The following is a 17,211-nucleotide window of genomic DNA, read 5'->3' as shown; positions in this document are numbered from 1 at the left end:
CCGATGAGAAACCCGAGAGTGTGTATACTTACCTGTCGCCGTGGAAACCCACGCATGCTCGAAATGACTTTGACACATGCGCGGTAGCTTCCACGGCATAGGTAGGGTGAAGCAAGATGGCTTAGACGGCATTGAATGTGACAAGCCCATGCTTGTCGTACGCGATGACATCACCGCAGTTCTTTTGAAAGGTCTGTGTGTACACTCGGCCGACAAGATTCTTGCCAAGAATCTCGTTGGGAAAAACAATTTTTTTTTTCCTGATGAGATTCTTGCCCGTGTGTACGAGGCCTTAGAGTCTACAAGCTATGGTAAAAATCATTGAAAATTGATCACACCTAATGCACTCTTCCCATGATGCTCATGCACTCTGTAGTGTAGTTGAGCATCATGGGAAATGTAGTTCCAAAACATTTGGGGTGCCAAGGTTTGCCATCACTGCCCTAGGGGTTGCATATGACATCCACTAGAGTTGCCACCTCATCCCTTTAAAAAGGAACACATATGAATTACACAGGTTCTGAGGTTAATTTAATGCAGGTAAGGCACCAAATGAGTCTAATTACCACCTTAATTAGCCACAGAACCTGTGTAATTAATATGTGTTCCTTTTTAAAGGGATGAGGTGGCAACCCTAACATCCACCCAGGATAGTAGTGCTCCTGTCTGGCCATCATTTTACATTGGGGAGGGCGGGAAGTGGTTAATGCAGAAGAGACGTGGTATGTCTTTTTTAATGGAAAAAATTTAATTGTGGACAGGAAGGATTTTTACTGATAAACTCCACTTTAATCCAAGGTTTATTCACAACATTTCTGACAGAATCAACAGGTATTTATTACACACTTCCAATTGTAATATAATAGGGAGCAAATAGGTTTAATCTTGGGGTTTACATACACTTTAACAGACCACACTAGATCCCAGTGTAGGTTAGAAACATGATTATAATCCGATTGTTGCCATCAGTTGTATGGATATACTTCGACACAATAGGTTTCATAACAGCTGTTATATCCACACTAACAACATGCTCTCTTTATTTTCTTGCTGCAGAGACAAAGACCCTACAGAACATGAGCCAGGACAAGACTTCAGCTTCCTCTTGGATCAGTGATGATAAAAAGATATAGTAAAACAAACATTTTGCGCAGTCTTGTGTGTTTTTAATAAACTACAGGTTAAAACTGATAATACAATTATATAAAACATTATGCAGACTTTAAATTTTTTTTTCTTAATCAGGAGCTGCAGGTCAAATGCAAAGGGTTAATGACATTATTGGTTATAGATGAGTGGGGTTATTATGGGGTTGATTTACTAAAAAACTGGCACATGCAAAATCTAGTGCAGCTGTGCATGGTAGCCAATCAGCTTCTAACTTCAGCTTGTGCAATTAAGTTTTGACAAAAGAACCTGTTTAGTGGATTCTAGTTGCTGAGCAGGCAGATGACAGGTCCGTGTCCGCTCTGCTGTGCAGGACACAGTCTTGCTCTCCTCTATGGGGAAATCTGATGGAAACGGACTGCCTGTTCGTTTTCATCCCATCCAATCTGCCTGACGAATGGAAAATAGGACCAACATCCGTCTGTTTTTTGCGGGCATGATCGGATCAGATGGCGGCGAGTGCAAGCAGACACATGTGTCTGTTGACATCTGCCGCTCCATAGGGGAGACTGGAGGGTCTGATCATGTCCACCTAAAAAAACTGACAGGCAGACCTGATCGGACAGCCCGTGTAAAAGGGCCCTAAAGCTGGTCATACCCTAATACATTTTGAAACAAATGTTCTTACGAAAGATGCTTATTACAATCTAAGGCTTGATGAATGTCATTAAAAATTACTGTATTTATCGGCGTATAACACTTTTTCCCCCTGAAAATAGGGGGCAAATCACGGGTGCGTGTTATAAGCCGATAGTGTACCTCGAGGGGAATGAGCGCCGCGGGAATTCACCGAGCCGTCATCTCCTGTTTATTTGGCTCTCACGTTACACACACAATCCTGCCTCCGCCACCGGCATTGGACCAGTGTTCTCTGTCTATCACAGGAGCTGGTCCAATGCTGATGGCAGAGGCGGGCCTGTGTATGTGACTGCCAACTGAGAGTCAAGTAAACAGGAGATGATGGCTCAGTGATTTCCTGCACTGCATTGATGAGAGATGGTGAGGCTGCAGATGGGCATTATTCAGGCTGCATTGATAGGAGATGGGCGCATATCAGGCTGCATTGAGACTGCAGATGGACGCAGATCAGGCTGCATTGAGGCTGCAGATCGGCACTAATCAGGATGCATTGAGGCTGCAGGTGAGCACAGATCAGGCTGCATTGATGGGCACTGAAAAGTAATTTTGCTTCAAAGTGGTTTATTTAAAAAAAATAAATTCCCCTGAAACTTCCCTCTTAAAATGAATGTGCATGTTATATGCCGATAAATCCGAACTTCAAAAATTGTATTTACTTTAAAAAGGGGTTAAATGTGTGTCCTAGAGAGTGTTTCTAACTGTGGGGGGATTGGACTGCCTGGAGGAGGAGACCGATCGCTGTTTACAGTCAGTATGAACAGCAGATCTGTCGCCTCTCTCCTGACAGAATGGATATCTGTCTGTTTACATTGACAGATCTCCGTTTTGTCTCTCTCAGAAGTGATCGGACATCGCAGCCGGTGGGCAAACGCATTGGCTCCGTAGTCGCGCATGCCCCCTAGTGGTCTTAAAGCAGCTGACGTACAGCTACGGCGATTCGCCCAGGGGAGCCAATCTGCCGCTGTATAACTGCGCCGGCTGGTCCTTACCTGGTTAAAGGCTTTTGCAGAAAATAAAAAGCTTTATATAGGTCCTAGGACAGACTTTAGTTTCCGGTTAGCATCCTGGTATCTGTCTTTTAGGTATGGAAAACCGTTGAGACACAGGAAGGAGTTTAGCAGCTAACCTCATTAACGCACACCCTGCACCTGCCCTCCCCCTCCAGGAGATTTCTCCCGCCCTCTTCTGTACTCACATACAATTAATGTCTTTGACCACCTTTCTCACTGAATGCTTTATTGAAAGCAAAAATATAAAAATTGATCTTTTGCTTAAAAAATAAAACAATTGTTTACTTATGTCCTAAACCACATGACGTCGCTCCGGCCCTCCCAGATCATAGAAGTGATCATAGCCCATCTGGTCTCTGTTCACCTCTGTGACCAGCCACGCAAACCATTTGATTTTTTTCCCCACAGGTTCGACGATAAGCCTGAAAAACACCGGCGCGAGGGGCGGCGGAACAACCCCTCCCGCTGTCTCAAGAAGCGATCCAGCGGCTAGGATCGCTTTTATGAGAAACAAAATCGCAGGCTGAAGAACAAAAAACAAGCTTCAGTCATAACCCCAATAAACCACTTAAAAGCTGCAACGTATATATACTTATTGCGGTCAGCAAGTGGTTAATGAGGTGGTATATTGAGGGAGATGTGGTTCAGAAAGGTAAGCACCAGGGGTCAAGTCCTGGGGAAAAAAGTGTGGGAACTCCCATCCAAGATCCACTCCCCCACCAAAAAAAAAAATGATACGCTCATATGCATAATTACTAAACCGCATGTTTTTTTTTCCGATCCACTGTACCTTAGTAATCCTTTATGTTACTGCCCGCTTCCTGTATATGGATTCATCGGGTAGTGTGCGAGTATTCCGTCACTTCCTTGATGCCGCAATGTCTCCTGGGAGCGTTTGTCATTGTTCCCAGGAGACATTGCGGAGGCGACTTATCGCGGGATTTAGAAAGAAGCAAGTTCATAAAGCGGCCAGTAACATAAAGGATTACCAAGGTTCGCCTGCCCCTGACAGTGACTCGAGCTGGGCATCGCCGCTTAGTGAAGGATTGGCTCGGCTGCTCTAGTCCTGCAAAGGGAACTGAGTTCCTGCTGTGAAAAAAGTGCAGGAACTCCGTTCCCGCAGGACTTGAGCCCTGGTAAGCACGCCCTAATCTGTGATGCACAAGGCAGTGAATGATAGGATATGAAGCTTCCTGGATGGTCACATGATCCACATACAGGAAGTGATGGAGGCAGAAAGCATTTTTTTTTTTTGTCAAACAGAAGGGTGAAAATTCAAAGCTTCCATGAATGAGGTAAATAGAGGTGAGCACATTGGGATGGCCTGGGCAGAAAGGCCATAAGAAAAGCCTTCTATTTATTATGAAAATTGAAATTCTGCCTTAAAAATGTGAACTTGGCCTTTTATCTTTCTTGCTGTGTGTACAATATATATATTTATCTGAAATGCAGAGACAGAGACAATACTATGTGTACTGTGTGGTACTTTGTGCTTGTATCCTGGTTAAATGCAAAATAAAGGACACAGAAATGTAAGATATTCCATTTTATTCTCTGCTGCCAAAAGTTACACTATATACAACAATGAATTCAAAGTATTCTGTACAAAATACTAACTTATTACAGTTTACAAATCTGAAGTTTCTAGAAAAGTGCAAAACATTTTAAAATCCACATTCACGCTGTACACAAAATAGAGCAGATATACAGAGTCCTTTCAATGGCAGAGATGTCTTTGGTTCATTGCCATGCAAATGGCTGGGACATTCTTTGCCACTTAAAGGAGTAAAATAATTATTAAAATGTCATGTCACAAAAGGTCGGTCTATAGAAGAAAGGCTGTACACTTCAAACCAAAAACAAAATATGTTGCACGAAAGACACCAGGGAATTTCAGCACAAACTATTAAACGATATTCATTCAAAAAGAAGTAAAAACCCAAGGACTTGCCAACCAGAAATATCCAAGAAAATGTTTCTCAAGTCAAATCTAACAAAATCAGAAAGATGATGAGCAGGTATCTTCAGTTAAAGAGGAAGAAAACTCTTTTTTTTTTTTTGTTTCCTAACCTGCAAAGTAAAGACATAATATGCTAGTATGTAAAACTTACTTGTAAATGAAGCCCTCGTTGTCACCACTGTCCTCCTTCCGGGTCCATGGACTCTGTGTGGCTGTGTGACTAACCAGAGCCACGCGACGGTCAAGCAAGTTTAGGAGATATTTACAGTACCTATAGGTAAACCTTATTATAGGCAGGGTGCTAAGTACTGTGGCGTTTAGCTCCGCTTTAAATACACAGCTTTATATAAAAACCTCAACTTTTTCCGTAATAGTAAAGCAGAGTTCTACCCCAAAGTGGAACTTTCACTCATTTGTCCCCCCCCCCCCAGTACCACATTTGGCACCTTTCGGGGGGGAGCTGATTTGACAGGTATCCCGTCCCCACCTCCAGGAGTCCGGACCATGGTGGATTACCTTACAGCTTGGCTCCCTCCTCCTTCCCCAGCCACCAGGCCAGAAGGAGAGCACAGCAGCGCATGCACAGTATGGACCTGATGTGAAGCCGTAATGCTACATTGCCAGGTTTCTTTACCCGCAGTGGCGGCAGCATCACCCGGCATCAGCTGCGGTGCTGACATCGCTGGACTCCAGGACAGGTAAGTGTCCTATTATTAAAAGTCAGCAGCTGCAGTATGTGTAGCTGCTGGCTTTTAATTTTTGCAGTGGTGGGCGAACCTTCTCTTTAAACTTGGCCACCACTCAGGCTTTTTACCTATTAACCACATTAAAGGCTTAATATAAGAAGGCACAGAAGGAGGTAGGACCAAACTTCACTTTTATAGTAAACAGATGTGCATACAACTTCCGCTGCCCCTAGCTCTGCATCTTCTGATCATTTTTACATGTGGTTTTCATCACTGAAGGTGGTCTGTCCTTTTACATTTTATGCTCAGTTTGAATTTCCCAGGTTTAATGCTAAGCTTCATGTCTGATTTTAATCTTTACTAAGAGTAATAGATTTTTGGTAGCTCAGTCTTGCTACTATAACTCACAAGCAATTACATAGCAGAAGTTCTCCTCCCCCCCTGTCGTCTGGGACACGTTATGGGTGCCCACAGTTCAAATGCCGGGAGAGAAGACCGTGGGAAAGAACCGCTCAGGATAGCATATCGCTGGATCTTGGGACAGGCGAGTGTCTGTTTATTAAATGTCAGAAGCTACAGTTTTTGTAAGCTGCTGACTTTTAATAAACACAAAAATAACTGGAGCTCCTCTTTAAGTACTCGCAATTTTAGTAGTGGGGCTGAGCTAATAAAAATCTCTGTTGTAGCTCTATCCTTGTGAGGCGACTACAGGCAAATTGTTAAATCTTTCATTAGCAATAAGATAAAATGACCTGTGTAGCTAGAGCAGTGATGGCGAACCTCGGCACCACAGGTGTTTTGGAACCACATTTCCCATGTTGCTCCACTACACCGCAGAGTGCATGAGCATCATGGGAAATGTAGTTCCAAAACATCTAGGGTGCCAAGGTTCGCCATCACTGAGCTAGAGCCTTATCGTTCTATTCCAGAAGAGTCACATAGCAGAGCGCAAGAAAGGAAGCCTATAAAAAAAAAAAATACACAGTGGGGTTGAGTTACTAAAACTGGCGCGTGCAAAATCTGGTGCAGCGCCGCATGGTAGCCAATCCACTTCTAACTTCAACTTGTTCAATTAAGCTTTGACAATAATAAAAACTGGAAGCCGATTGGTTTCTATACAGAGCTGCACCAGCTTTTTCACTCTTCAGTTTTGGTAAATTAATCCTTAAGAAACCACAAAGCTCAAATTATTATGTCGGTCTTCAACCTACTAAGATATTTTTTTTCCACCTGTACAAACCCTTTAATCTGATCTTGATCCTTTACGGTCTATCTGCTCCCATTATGTAAGTGAAAGCACCTCCAATTTGGGAGTCACTATGTAATAAAACAATAAGGCATAGCATCTTGCTGAATTTTGTGGTTTACAAAATATAGAGGCACTATTATATTGTACCAGAATAAAAAAATAAAAAAAACACAAGAAGCAACAATATAATGAATCACTGAATAATATTGCTCTTTCAATAAATCATGATTGTAACAAAAACACAAATATAATTATATTGCACTCAGTAAAATCCTAACTTAAATCTGCTGAGAGAGGGCCAGATTCTCAGTCGAGATACACCGTCGTTTCTCTGCGTTGCGCCGTCGTATCTATGCGCCCGATTATTAGAATCAGTTACGCATAGATCTCTGTTAGATCTGACAGGCGTAAGTCTCTTACGCCGTCAGATCATAACTGCATATTTATGCTGGCCGCTAGGTGGCGCTTCCGTCGAATTCCGCGTCGAGTATGCAAATTAGCTAGATACGTGAATTCCCTTACGTACGCCCGGCCGATGCAGTAAAGTTACGCCGTTTACATTGGGCTTTTCCCGGCGTATAGTTACCCCTGCTATATGGTGGCGTAAGTGCGGCGTAACAATGTTAAGTATGGCCGTCGTTCCCACGTCGAAATTTGAAAAAGTTACGTCGTTTGCATAAGTGGTCTGTGAATGGGGCTGGACATCATTTACGTTCACGTCGAAACCAATGACGTCCTTGCAGCGTACTTTGGAGCAATACACACTGGGAAATTCCACGGACGGCGCATGCGCCGTTCGGGAAAAACGTCAATCACGTTGGGTCACACAACATTTATATAAAACACGCACCCCTGTTCCAAATTTGAATTAGGCGGGCTTATGCCGGCCGATTTACGCTACGCCGCCGCAACTTACGGAGCGAGTGCTTTGAGAATACAGCACTTGCCGTCTAAGTTGCGGAGGCGCAACGTAAATCAGATACGTTACGCCCGCACAAAGATACGCGATCGGACGCAAATCTGGCCCAGAGAGTTTAGAAATGCATTGTGCTCCCAGATATGCTTAAAAAAAGAAAGGCCACAGCGATATTTTGATGTAGGCTTTATATTTATATCACATGTTATCGATTTATAAAACTAAGTACTTAGAAGTTTAAGCAAAATAAATAGTTAAAGCAGACCTATCATCTACTTTTTATAACCTCTAGACTCTTCATTGGTTTAAAAAGTTACCAGCTGCAGTTTAGTGTAATAGTGCTTTCGCCATGGCATCTCATAAAGCTTAGGTGCTCAACCTGGGGTCATCATGATCCGACTTGCGGTGCGATACCCGGCCCTTCGATCTGGCATGGATTTTAAGGGGAACCCCCTACGCCAAAAAAACGGCATGGGGGTCTCCCCAAAATCCATACCAGACCCTTATACGAGAACGCAGCCCAGCCAGTCAGGAAAGGGGGTGGGGACAAGGGAGTGCCCCCCCCTCCTAAACCGTATCGGGCTGCATGCCCTCAACATGGGGAGCTGGTGCTTTGGCCCTGCGCCCCCCACCCCAAAGCACTCAAGTGCGGGAGAAGAACCGGAGAGCACGGAGAAGAGGCCAGAGAGAGTGGAGAAGTCGGAAGAGACCCCCCAGAGCTGTCTAATAAATTACTTTAGAAACCTTTGTAGTGTGTTTTATTTTTGACACTTTTTTCCCCCAGGTGAATGGGTAGGGGGTACATACCCCTGCCCATTCACATAGAGTGGGGGGCTGGGATCTGGGGGCCCCCTTATTAAAGGGGGCTCCCAGATTCCAATAAGCCCCCTACCCACAGACTCTGACAACCAATGGCCAGGGTTGTCGGGAAGAGGCCCTTGTCCTCATCAACATGGTGACAAGGTGCTTTGGGGTGGGAGGCGCAGGGCCAAAGCACCAGCCCCCCATGTTAAGGGCATGCGGCCTGGTACGGTTCAGGAGGGGGGCACTCGCTCATCTCCACCCCCTTTCCTGACTGGCCAGGCTGCGTGCTCGGATAAGGGTCTGGTATGGATTTTGGGGGGACCCCATGCAGTTTTTTTGTCGTAGGGGGTTCCCGTTAAAATCCACACCAGACCGAAGGGCCTGATATCATCCGATGGGGGAACCCTACGCCAATTTTTTTTCATTTTTAGGGGGGTTCCCCTTCATCCTCAGCACACCAATGGGCTCTTATAAGGAACCATTGATTTTGAATAGAGTCAGAGAAACGCCTAACGAGGCTTAACTCTCTTTTCACAGCGTTAACCCTCGTTTAACACCTTTTACCACCATCTGGCGTTTCCAGGACTGCTCTTGAATGCAATTTTATGGCGTTCAGAAAACAGCCCATAAACTCCACTGCTGATAAACGTCCAAAGACGTCCATGTGTGCATGGACACATCGGATAGCATAGAGTGAAGTTTATGGGCTTTAAAAAAAAAAAATGCCCAAACTCCAAAAAACTGCAGTTTTTGAGCTCCTGTGTGCATGGAGCCCAAGTGTGTGAAGTGGTGACAGTCACTTTAAAGCAAACATGTCACAAAATAAATACTGTGGCTGCAGTTGCTTGACCTTTATCTGGAAATGCCAGTTGCCTGCCGGCATTGCTGACCCTCTGGCTTCAGCATTTTCAATCACTGATAAAAAAATAAGCAGTTGAGAAAAAGTTGAGAAAAGTCCTTATCTGTACGCCTATTGCAGATCAGTGACTTCAATTATTCAACCAAGAAGGTCAGCGTGACAGCCAGGCATCTAGCATTTTCAGAGAGGTCAGCCTACATGATGCTCAGGTGTACTTTAAGTAGTTCAGTGTTGCATGATGGGTCAGCTTTAAATAAATACCTCTTAACCCTTTAATACTGGAAGACCTTACATTTTGATCCCATTAGGTGTATAGAAAACACTAGCACATGATTCTTAAATAATACAAAAAACAACATTGCTTGCAGAAAATGGGGTTCAATAATGCATACATGTCAAGTAATGAGCAGGTCCCAGGTTAATATATATAAGGACAACATGATGTAGCATACACATACTATAAAGAATCACTTTATTGGTAAAGTCATTTGAAATTGTACAAAACCTCTGCAGTTTACACATATGTAACTAAATATTTGGTGTAGTGTGACAAATGTAGCTTTAGAATTAAGTGAAAGTAAAATAATTCAAAAATCTTTTTTAATCTTGTACCAAATACAAGAGGAAGGCATACCTCTGCAGCAGCAAAGAGTTATTAAACATATGTACATATAAAGCCAATGCTAGATAGTAAGAAATCAGTTTTAAAACCGTAGTGTAGACACATCAATAACCAAGAAATTTAAAGTTTTGTATGCATTTTAGAAAAAAAAAAAAAAAAAGAAAACTATGTATAAACTTTACACATTTGTGCTTTCAAACAGAATAGAGATCCTCTCCATTTCTGTAAAAAATGTATATAAATAGAAATAGACAAAGTTTAAATTAGATAGAATTTTTCAGGATAAAATAAAGATATACAATAATTAAAGTTAAAATGATCTATATACAGGCGTATATATGATCTTAAATACAACAAATTATAAGCCACATATCTCCTATTCCCAACAGTGTTTGAGCAAATGGTAAAGAAATCTGGACAGTGAAAAATAATGAATGGCTTTGTTATCATGTCTTGATAGAATTCTAAAATGTAAAGCTTCTGGACCCATGTGTGATTTTGTACCCACTAGCAAAATAAAACAAAAAAATTATATTTAATAAGACAAATATGATAAAAGAAAAAGTCTGCCTGGAAAGAAATATGTTTTTGCCATATTGTTACATGAACCGAAACACACAAGCTTACTAACCTCTTATAAATAGGTAAATAACCATCAGTATGCATGTACAAGAAATATGGTATGTAAAGGGCTCATTCAAAAAGTGTGTGACGCTGGAATGACAGCTACTCTGATATATTCACTGGAAAATATGGAAGAGAAATGAAACCATGCAGAGCAGACAGACATAAACAAGGAAAATACATAATGTAAGGAAATGTAACAGCACACAGTAATCACATTATAAATAGATTAGTAAAACGCACAATCAGAGTGCTACAATGGCAAAGCATGACAGACTGCTTGATCATCTCCAACCACTACTTCAAGTAAAAAGAATACTACAGTATTGATTAAATCACAGTTTAAAGATGTGTTACATTTGACACACACATCTTTACATATAAATTGTAAAGAATTATACCTGTCCTTCCATTATCACCAGAATGTATTTATGATTTCAATTATGCTATGACAGTACAAAGGAAGGTAATTAAAAGCCCTTTAACCTCTACAGATCTTAAAGATCCCACAATGCTCCGGTGACAATTCATAATGGCCTTATATAAAAAAAAGATAGGGGTAATATAGAAATGGAAGTAACACAGAGCGAGCAATAAAAGTGCAATATATGCATCACAGGCCTGACTACAGCAAACTAGATAGCAACAGGTTCCTACAGATCACCAAATATTGCTTCCTGCTCTATTAAATAACCCCTGTCATTTTAGAAAGCTGACAACACACATCTAGCAAAAGTTTAAGGCCTCATGCACACTGGGCACTATATATGCTGATTTAGGGACGTCTGCCATTGTTTTTCTGCCTCTAAATACCCCTCCATATAAGTGTATGAGTCCATGCACACATAGGCATTTAGAGGCAAGAAAAATCCCACTGCCAGCGTGTCCAGGAGAAGCAGCAATTTGGCAGATTTTTTTTATATGTGTAAATATGCATGTTAACGCTAGGCACGTCAAGGGCTTGCTTGTTAAAGAGGAGCGCCAGTCTTACCTCAACAAATTCAAAATCAGCAGCTAGAAATACTGTAGCTGCTGACTTTTACTATAAGGATACGTAGCTGTCCAAGGATCCAGCATTGTCCTCTCCTGAGCCGATTCTTCAATCGACTTCAGGTCCAGGCACCGCCATCTTGACTAAGGGAAACCAGCAGACAAGCCTTTCAGCTTCACAGCTAGTTTCTGATTGCACATGCACGAGCCGCGCTTGTGCTGTGCTTTGTGAATGGTCCCACAGTCTTCTGGCACATGTGATGTGTCCCAGAAGGCTCAAGGGGAGGGGGGGGGGGATCATGCTTAGATTGCCACGGCGATCTGACAGGAAGTGGGAGCAGGTATCTGTCAAAACCAGGTACCCGCTGCTCTCCCTTTTCCCCCTAAAAAGTGACAAATGTGGCAGAGGATGGAAGAAGGATGTAAAAAAGTGGCACTCCCCCCTTTTGGGTGAAGTTTTCCTTTAATTCATTTCAGTGGCCAGAATAAATGATTATTCTGACCTCTGTGCCATACTATTGGGGATTTTGTTTTTTACCTCCTCACTGGTTAAATAATAATCTTTTGTATTGTAACGTTCTACTGTACTGCATTGGTTCCCCTGTTTGAAAACGTACTAAAAACAATTGAAATGGAAATCATTGTTCTGGCCAATGAAATTAATAAAACGCATAAGCTCTTGGCGCGCCTAAATGCATCTAGACGTGTTTACACATATCAAGCGTTTTTTTTCTGCCAAAATGCTGCTGCTAGGAGGAAAGATGTTTAGGGGAGCTGGGCAAACACCCTGTGTGCATGGGGCCCAAGATATGCTTGGATCAGAAAGATCTCCTCTAAAGGGGTAAATGCTTGTTAGGCAGCCAGATGCAGGGAGTAACATGAAAAGAGAAACTGAATTACTAATGAAGAGGCAAACACCACCAGTCATTCATATACAGCCTATCACTTGAACAGCGAGTTAAAAATGTAATGATCCGCCCCCTGTGAACCTCCATATGCTCAGCGGGGATCGCTCCGTTGGTCCCCACTGAGCCAGCGGATGACAGGGCGGTCCCCGCACACTGTGGAGGTACCGCCCTGTCTTTTCTCCGCTCTCCCCTATGGGGGGATCGGATGAACACGGACCGTCTGTCCATGTTCAACCGATCCGATGCGCAGACGGAAGGAAAAATAGGGTTTTCCTCCGTCTGCAGAATCGGAGGAGTGCAGAGGCGGGCGAGATCGGGTGTCAGCGGATGTTCATCCGCTCACACGCGCAATCTCATAGGCACCAATGTGCCTAGCTTAGGGGCCTAAGCTTGATTAGATGCAAACTTAACCCTCTTTAAAAAAATACTTGCAGGTGAACCTTTTTACCTACCAAATTATTTTAATCCTTTAAATACTGATGACTAGATTTGTGAACTAGACACCACTGCTAATACAGCCAGGTCCTCGACCACAACTACTTCTCATGAATAGATTACCTCTAGCACTCCTTTAGTGCTGCCCCTCCCAATACCAACTTGAGCGCTGCTGCACTTTCATAAAGGCACTTACACTAAATGCCATTAAAAATGAATATCACCATCACTATAAAGCAAAGCTGTCGAAAACAATTAAAAACACATATATAAGGATGTACAATGCTGTGGTATCTTACATAAACAATTCTCAAAAAAAAAAAAAATCAAATGAAACATGCATTTGAAAAAAAATATATAAAAAAAAACACTTGATTATGTTACAATCCAGTTACACATAAATAAACCTTTAACTGCATCTGCAGATTCATATAGAACCGCTTAAAATAAAAACTATAAATTAAATTTGTGAGTGCTTTGTTGCGTTTCTGCCAAAGAAGGAATGTAGCCCCACGTCCCTGTAGTGTTTGGAAACCCTCTATAATAAAACGATGAGAAATATTACAGAACATAGAAAGATGTAGTGCAATGAACAAAAGGAAGATATGATGATTAGATGTTATCTGTGATTCATTCAATGGGTTACTGTTCCGCTGCGAGACTTGCGTAAATGCCTGGCAGCAAAAGGGTTAAGCAGCAATTTAATGTAGAAAATAATACGCTTGAATGTAGATCCTCTGAAATCTGTGATTTGTACAAGCTAGCACTGTGTACAGTACAGGTATCATCAATGCAGCTGGAGGACTTCATTGTGTTTTGAATAGAAGCATTTACCCTTGAAATTCACTTTGTGAGACCTCCATAAGGCATTGCGAAGAGGCTTGTCATTAAATGCCTTTATTCTTAGTAATTTTCTATAATTAGAGTGAAGTTAAGAATCTTGTGTGTTATATTCCGTCTCTCCAGCAGAAATCTGGCTAAGTCGTCTGCTAGAACCAAAAAGCTTTCGGGATATTTGACCTGACTTTGCCTAAAAAAGAAAGCAAATTTACTATTATATAGAACATATTATGTTACATAACATACAAGTCTTGCCAATTAATGCCAAATCTCACCACTTGAACTATTGAATTTATATAATATGTTTTTAGAGGTTTATACACCTGATAATACAAGAACCAAGACAGATAGCCACATTTATTTTTACAAATACTCAGAGCCCGTTCACGTGTGTAGGTGACAAAGATGGACACAGTCTACTTTCAGGCCCATAGAAATGAATGGATGCACATCATATGTTCTATGCATTTTTGAAGGAAAACTTGATGGCTTTGGGCAAGTATTCTTTTAGTTCATTTGTTTAAACATATTTATATAAAATCCTTAACTCACATGTATAGGGCCCGTTCACACTAGAATGCAGTGCGGGAAAGCATTTCACACTGCCCTTGCGATTTGCTGCAGGGGTCAGTCCACATTTACCAACAGCCCAAACACAAGTCACAAACACAGTCTGTTTGCCCACACCGGATCACACGGTACAAAAGTACCCTGCAATGCTGTTGCCATGCATTTAAAAAAGTAGTGCATGCACTACTTTTGGTGTGGTGCAATTTCAGCCCATTGAAAATGAATGAATGAAATCGCACTGCACAGGACTGCATGTGAACTGCACAGCGGTTAAGATTAGGCTGCTAAATGTGTATACAATACTTTATATTTACCAGGCTAAAAACATGAAAAATAAATATTTTTTATTTCATCTTTTAGTGTCAAGCACAATACATTCAGAACAAAACTATTCCCATTTTCACATAATTGAATGAAGTAAAAATTCACCCTTTTCCGGTTAAAGCTGAAATCCAGGCATGGGGTGTCTTACACAGTTACTGTTTTCCAGCCTGGGCGAATGCAAGTATACATATTCCATACCTATGAAAGCAGATAATCACTATAGTAACTACTGTTACTACAATGATCCTTGCTATTTTTTGGGTCCAGTGCTGAGCAGCTACCTTGCTGCATAATAACTTCATAAGGTCGCTCACTTGATACTGGCGCCATTCAGAGAACACCTTGTATTATTCTTAATAAATACAAAGTGTTCTTTGATTGGACAAGGTGGAGATGGTCATGCCACTCTACTGTATCTAATCAGAGAATGCTCTAAATTAATTGAGAACAGTGAACAGCAATTTTCAAGTCTTGCCACAGATTGTCAATTGGGTTTAGGTCTGGACTTTGACTGGGCCATTATAAACACATGAATATGCTTTGATCTAAACCAGTCCATTGTAGCTCTGGCTGTATGTTTAGGGTTGTTGTCCTGCAGGTGAGTCTCAAGTCTTTTGCAGACTCTAAGGCCCTGTACACATGGCCGGGAATCCTGTCAGGAAAAAAACGTTGGTTTTCCTGACGGGATTCCTGGCAAGCTTTTCTTGCAAAGCCGTGCATACAGTCGGCCATTCAAAAGAACCGCCGTTCTTTTGAATGGCAAGAATGCGGTGACGTCATCAACTACGACAAGTCGGCGCTCGTCACATTCGATGCCGTCATCTTGCTACACCCCACACTAAACTTGTATGCTACCGCGCATGTGTCGAATTCTTATCAAGCATGCGCAGGTTTACCTGGGATAGGTAAGCATACAAACGACCGGTTTTCTCAGCAGGAAACACTCTGCCTGGAAACCCGACGAGAAAATAGAGAGCAGGGTTCTCTATTTTCCCGTCGGGATTCTCGGCTGTTTTGCTGACAGGAAAACTGCTAGGGAGCATACACACGGCTGGGATTCCCGGCATTTTGCTTTTAGGCCAAAAAGTTCAATGTTGGTCTCATCTGACCTTCTTCCACATGTTTGCTGTGTCGCCCACATGGCTTCTCGCAAATGGGACTTTTTATGGATTTCCTTTAACAATGGCTTTCTTCTTCCCACACTTCCATAAAGGCCAGATGTGTGGAGTGCGCGACTAATAGTTGTCCTGTGGACAGATTCTCCCACCTGAGCTGTGGATCTCTGCAGCTCCTCCAGAGTTATCATGGGCCTCTTGGCTCCTTCAATTACTGCTCTCTTTGCCCGGCCTGTCAGTTTAGGTGGATGGCCATGTCTTAGTAGGTTTGCAGTTGTGCCATACGCTTACCATTTTAGGATGATGAATTGAACAGTACTTGAGATGTTTAAAGCTTGGGATATTTTTTTATAACCTAACCCTGGCTTTAAACTTCTCCCTGACCTGTATGGTCTGTCCCTTGGCTTTTATGATGCTGTTTGTTCACTAAGGTTCTCTAACAGACCTCTAAGGGGTTCACAGAACCGCTGTGTTTATACTGAGAATAAATTACACACAGGTGGATGATATTTACTAATTAGGTGACTTCTGAAGGCAATTGTTTCCCATATATTTTTAGTTAGGGGTATCACAGTAAAGGGGGCTGAATACAAATGCATGCCGCACTTTTCAGATATTTGTAAAAATAATTGAAAACCATTTATCATTTTCCTTTTTTTTTTTACGTTTTTAGTTTCAAGGGGTATGAATACTTTTTCAAGGCATTGTTAATGCTGAATAGCCAAATTTTTCAGCTTTTATCAGAGTTAGAACGTTTTTACACTGAAAAACACCTCTCAAAACCCATTAGTTCTGGGGGGTTTTCCAGCCAGAAACTGCCCCTGCCTGATAACAGGATAACATGCTGGGGAGTTTATTGGCTGTAGAAAAAATTGCCTGAAGCCAAAAACAGCAGCAGTAAAAATGTCCAATGTGCATGAGGCCTTAAACTGGACAAATGAAACTATGCAAAACAATAATAACACACACACGGAGTTCATCTTTAAGACTCTCAACTGTGAAGTGAAAATGCCTCATTGCCTGAGCTGGACACTACAGTGGAACCTCGGACTACGAGCATAATCTGTTCCAGGAGAATGCTTGTAATCCAAAGTACTCGCATATCAAAGCAAGTTTCCCCATTGAAGACAATGGAAATGAAAATCATTTGTTCTGCATTGACTTCATTGGCACCAGTGAGCCAGAAAGGCCCAAGGACACTTTGGCTGACCTCGGAAAAACTCCTTTCCGTGCATTTCTGAACAGCGCCGATCAGCTCCGACGCCCCCCCACCTCAGGCCAAATGCAGTACTGCACACCGCTTTGGCCTGAATCATGCTCGTTTTGCGAGACAACACTGGCAAACCGAGTGAAGATATTTTAAAAAACAGTGCTCGTATTGCAAAGCGCTTGTTTACCCCGTTACTCGCAATCCGAGGTTCCACTGTACTGACCTTAATGGGTTTTGTGCACTGAAAGGTATTTGTGCATCGTCTTAGATTACAGTTTATGAA

At 42.2% G+C, this 17,211-nt stretch overlaps 2 protein-coding genes across 5 annotated transcripts in view; one reads left to right on the top strand and one right to left on the bottom strand.

Moving 5' to 3' along the window:
- Positions 1–1,214, top strand: part of LOC120943752 (alpha-aspartyl dipeptidase) — a 52,459-nt gene extending 51,245 nt beyond the window's left edge. The window contains exon 8 of the mRNA XM_040357250.1: positions 1,057–1,214. Coding sequence (XP_040213184.1) covers positions 1,057–1,117 — 61 coding nt within the window. The 3' untranslated portion in view covers positions 1,118–1,214. The remainder of the gene's footprint in view (positions 1–1,056) is intronic.
- Positions 1,215–13,694: 12,480 nt separating this feature from the next.
- The window catches only part of NBEAL1 (neurobeachin like 1), a 243,708-nt gene continuing 240,191 nt past the window's right edge, over positions 13,695–17,211 (bottom strand). For all 4 annotated transcript variants that reach the window (XM_040357247.1, XM_040357248.1, XM_040357245.1 and 1 more), the window contains one exon: positions 13,695–13,899. In XM_040357247.1, coding sequence (XP_040213181.1) covers positions 13,801–13,899 — 99 coding nt within the window. In that variant the 3' untranslated portion in view covers positions 13,695–13,800. The remainder of the gene's footprint in view (positions 13,900–17,211) is intronic.

Source organism: Rana temporaria, chromosome 6 (genome assembly GCF_905171775.1).
Source record: "Rana temporaria chromosome 6, aRanTem1.1, whole genome shotgun sequence".
NCBI lineage: Eukaryota > Metazoa > Chordata > Amphibia > Anura > Ranidae > Rana > Rana temporaria.
This window is presented reverse-complemented; position numbering and strand designations above follow the sequence as displayed.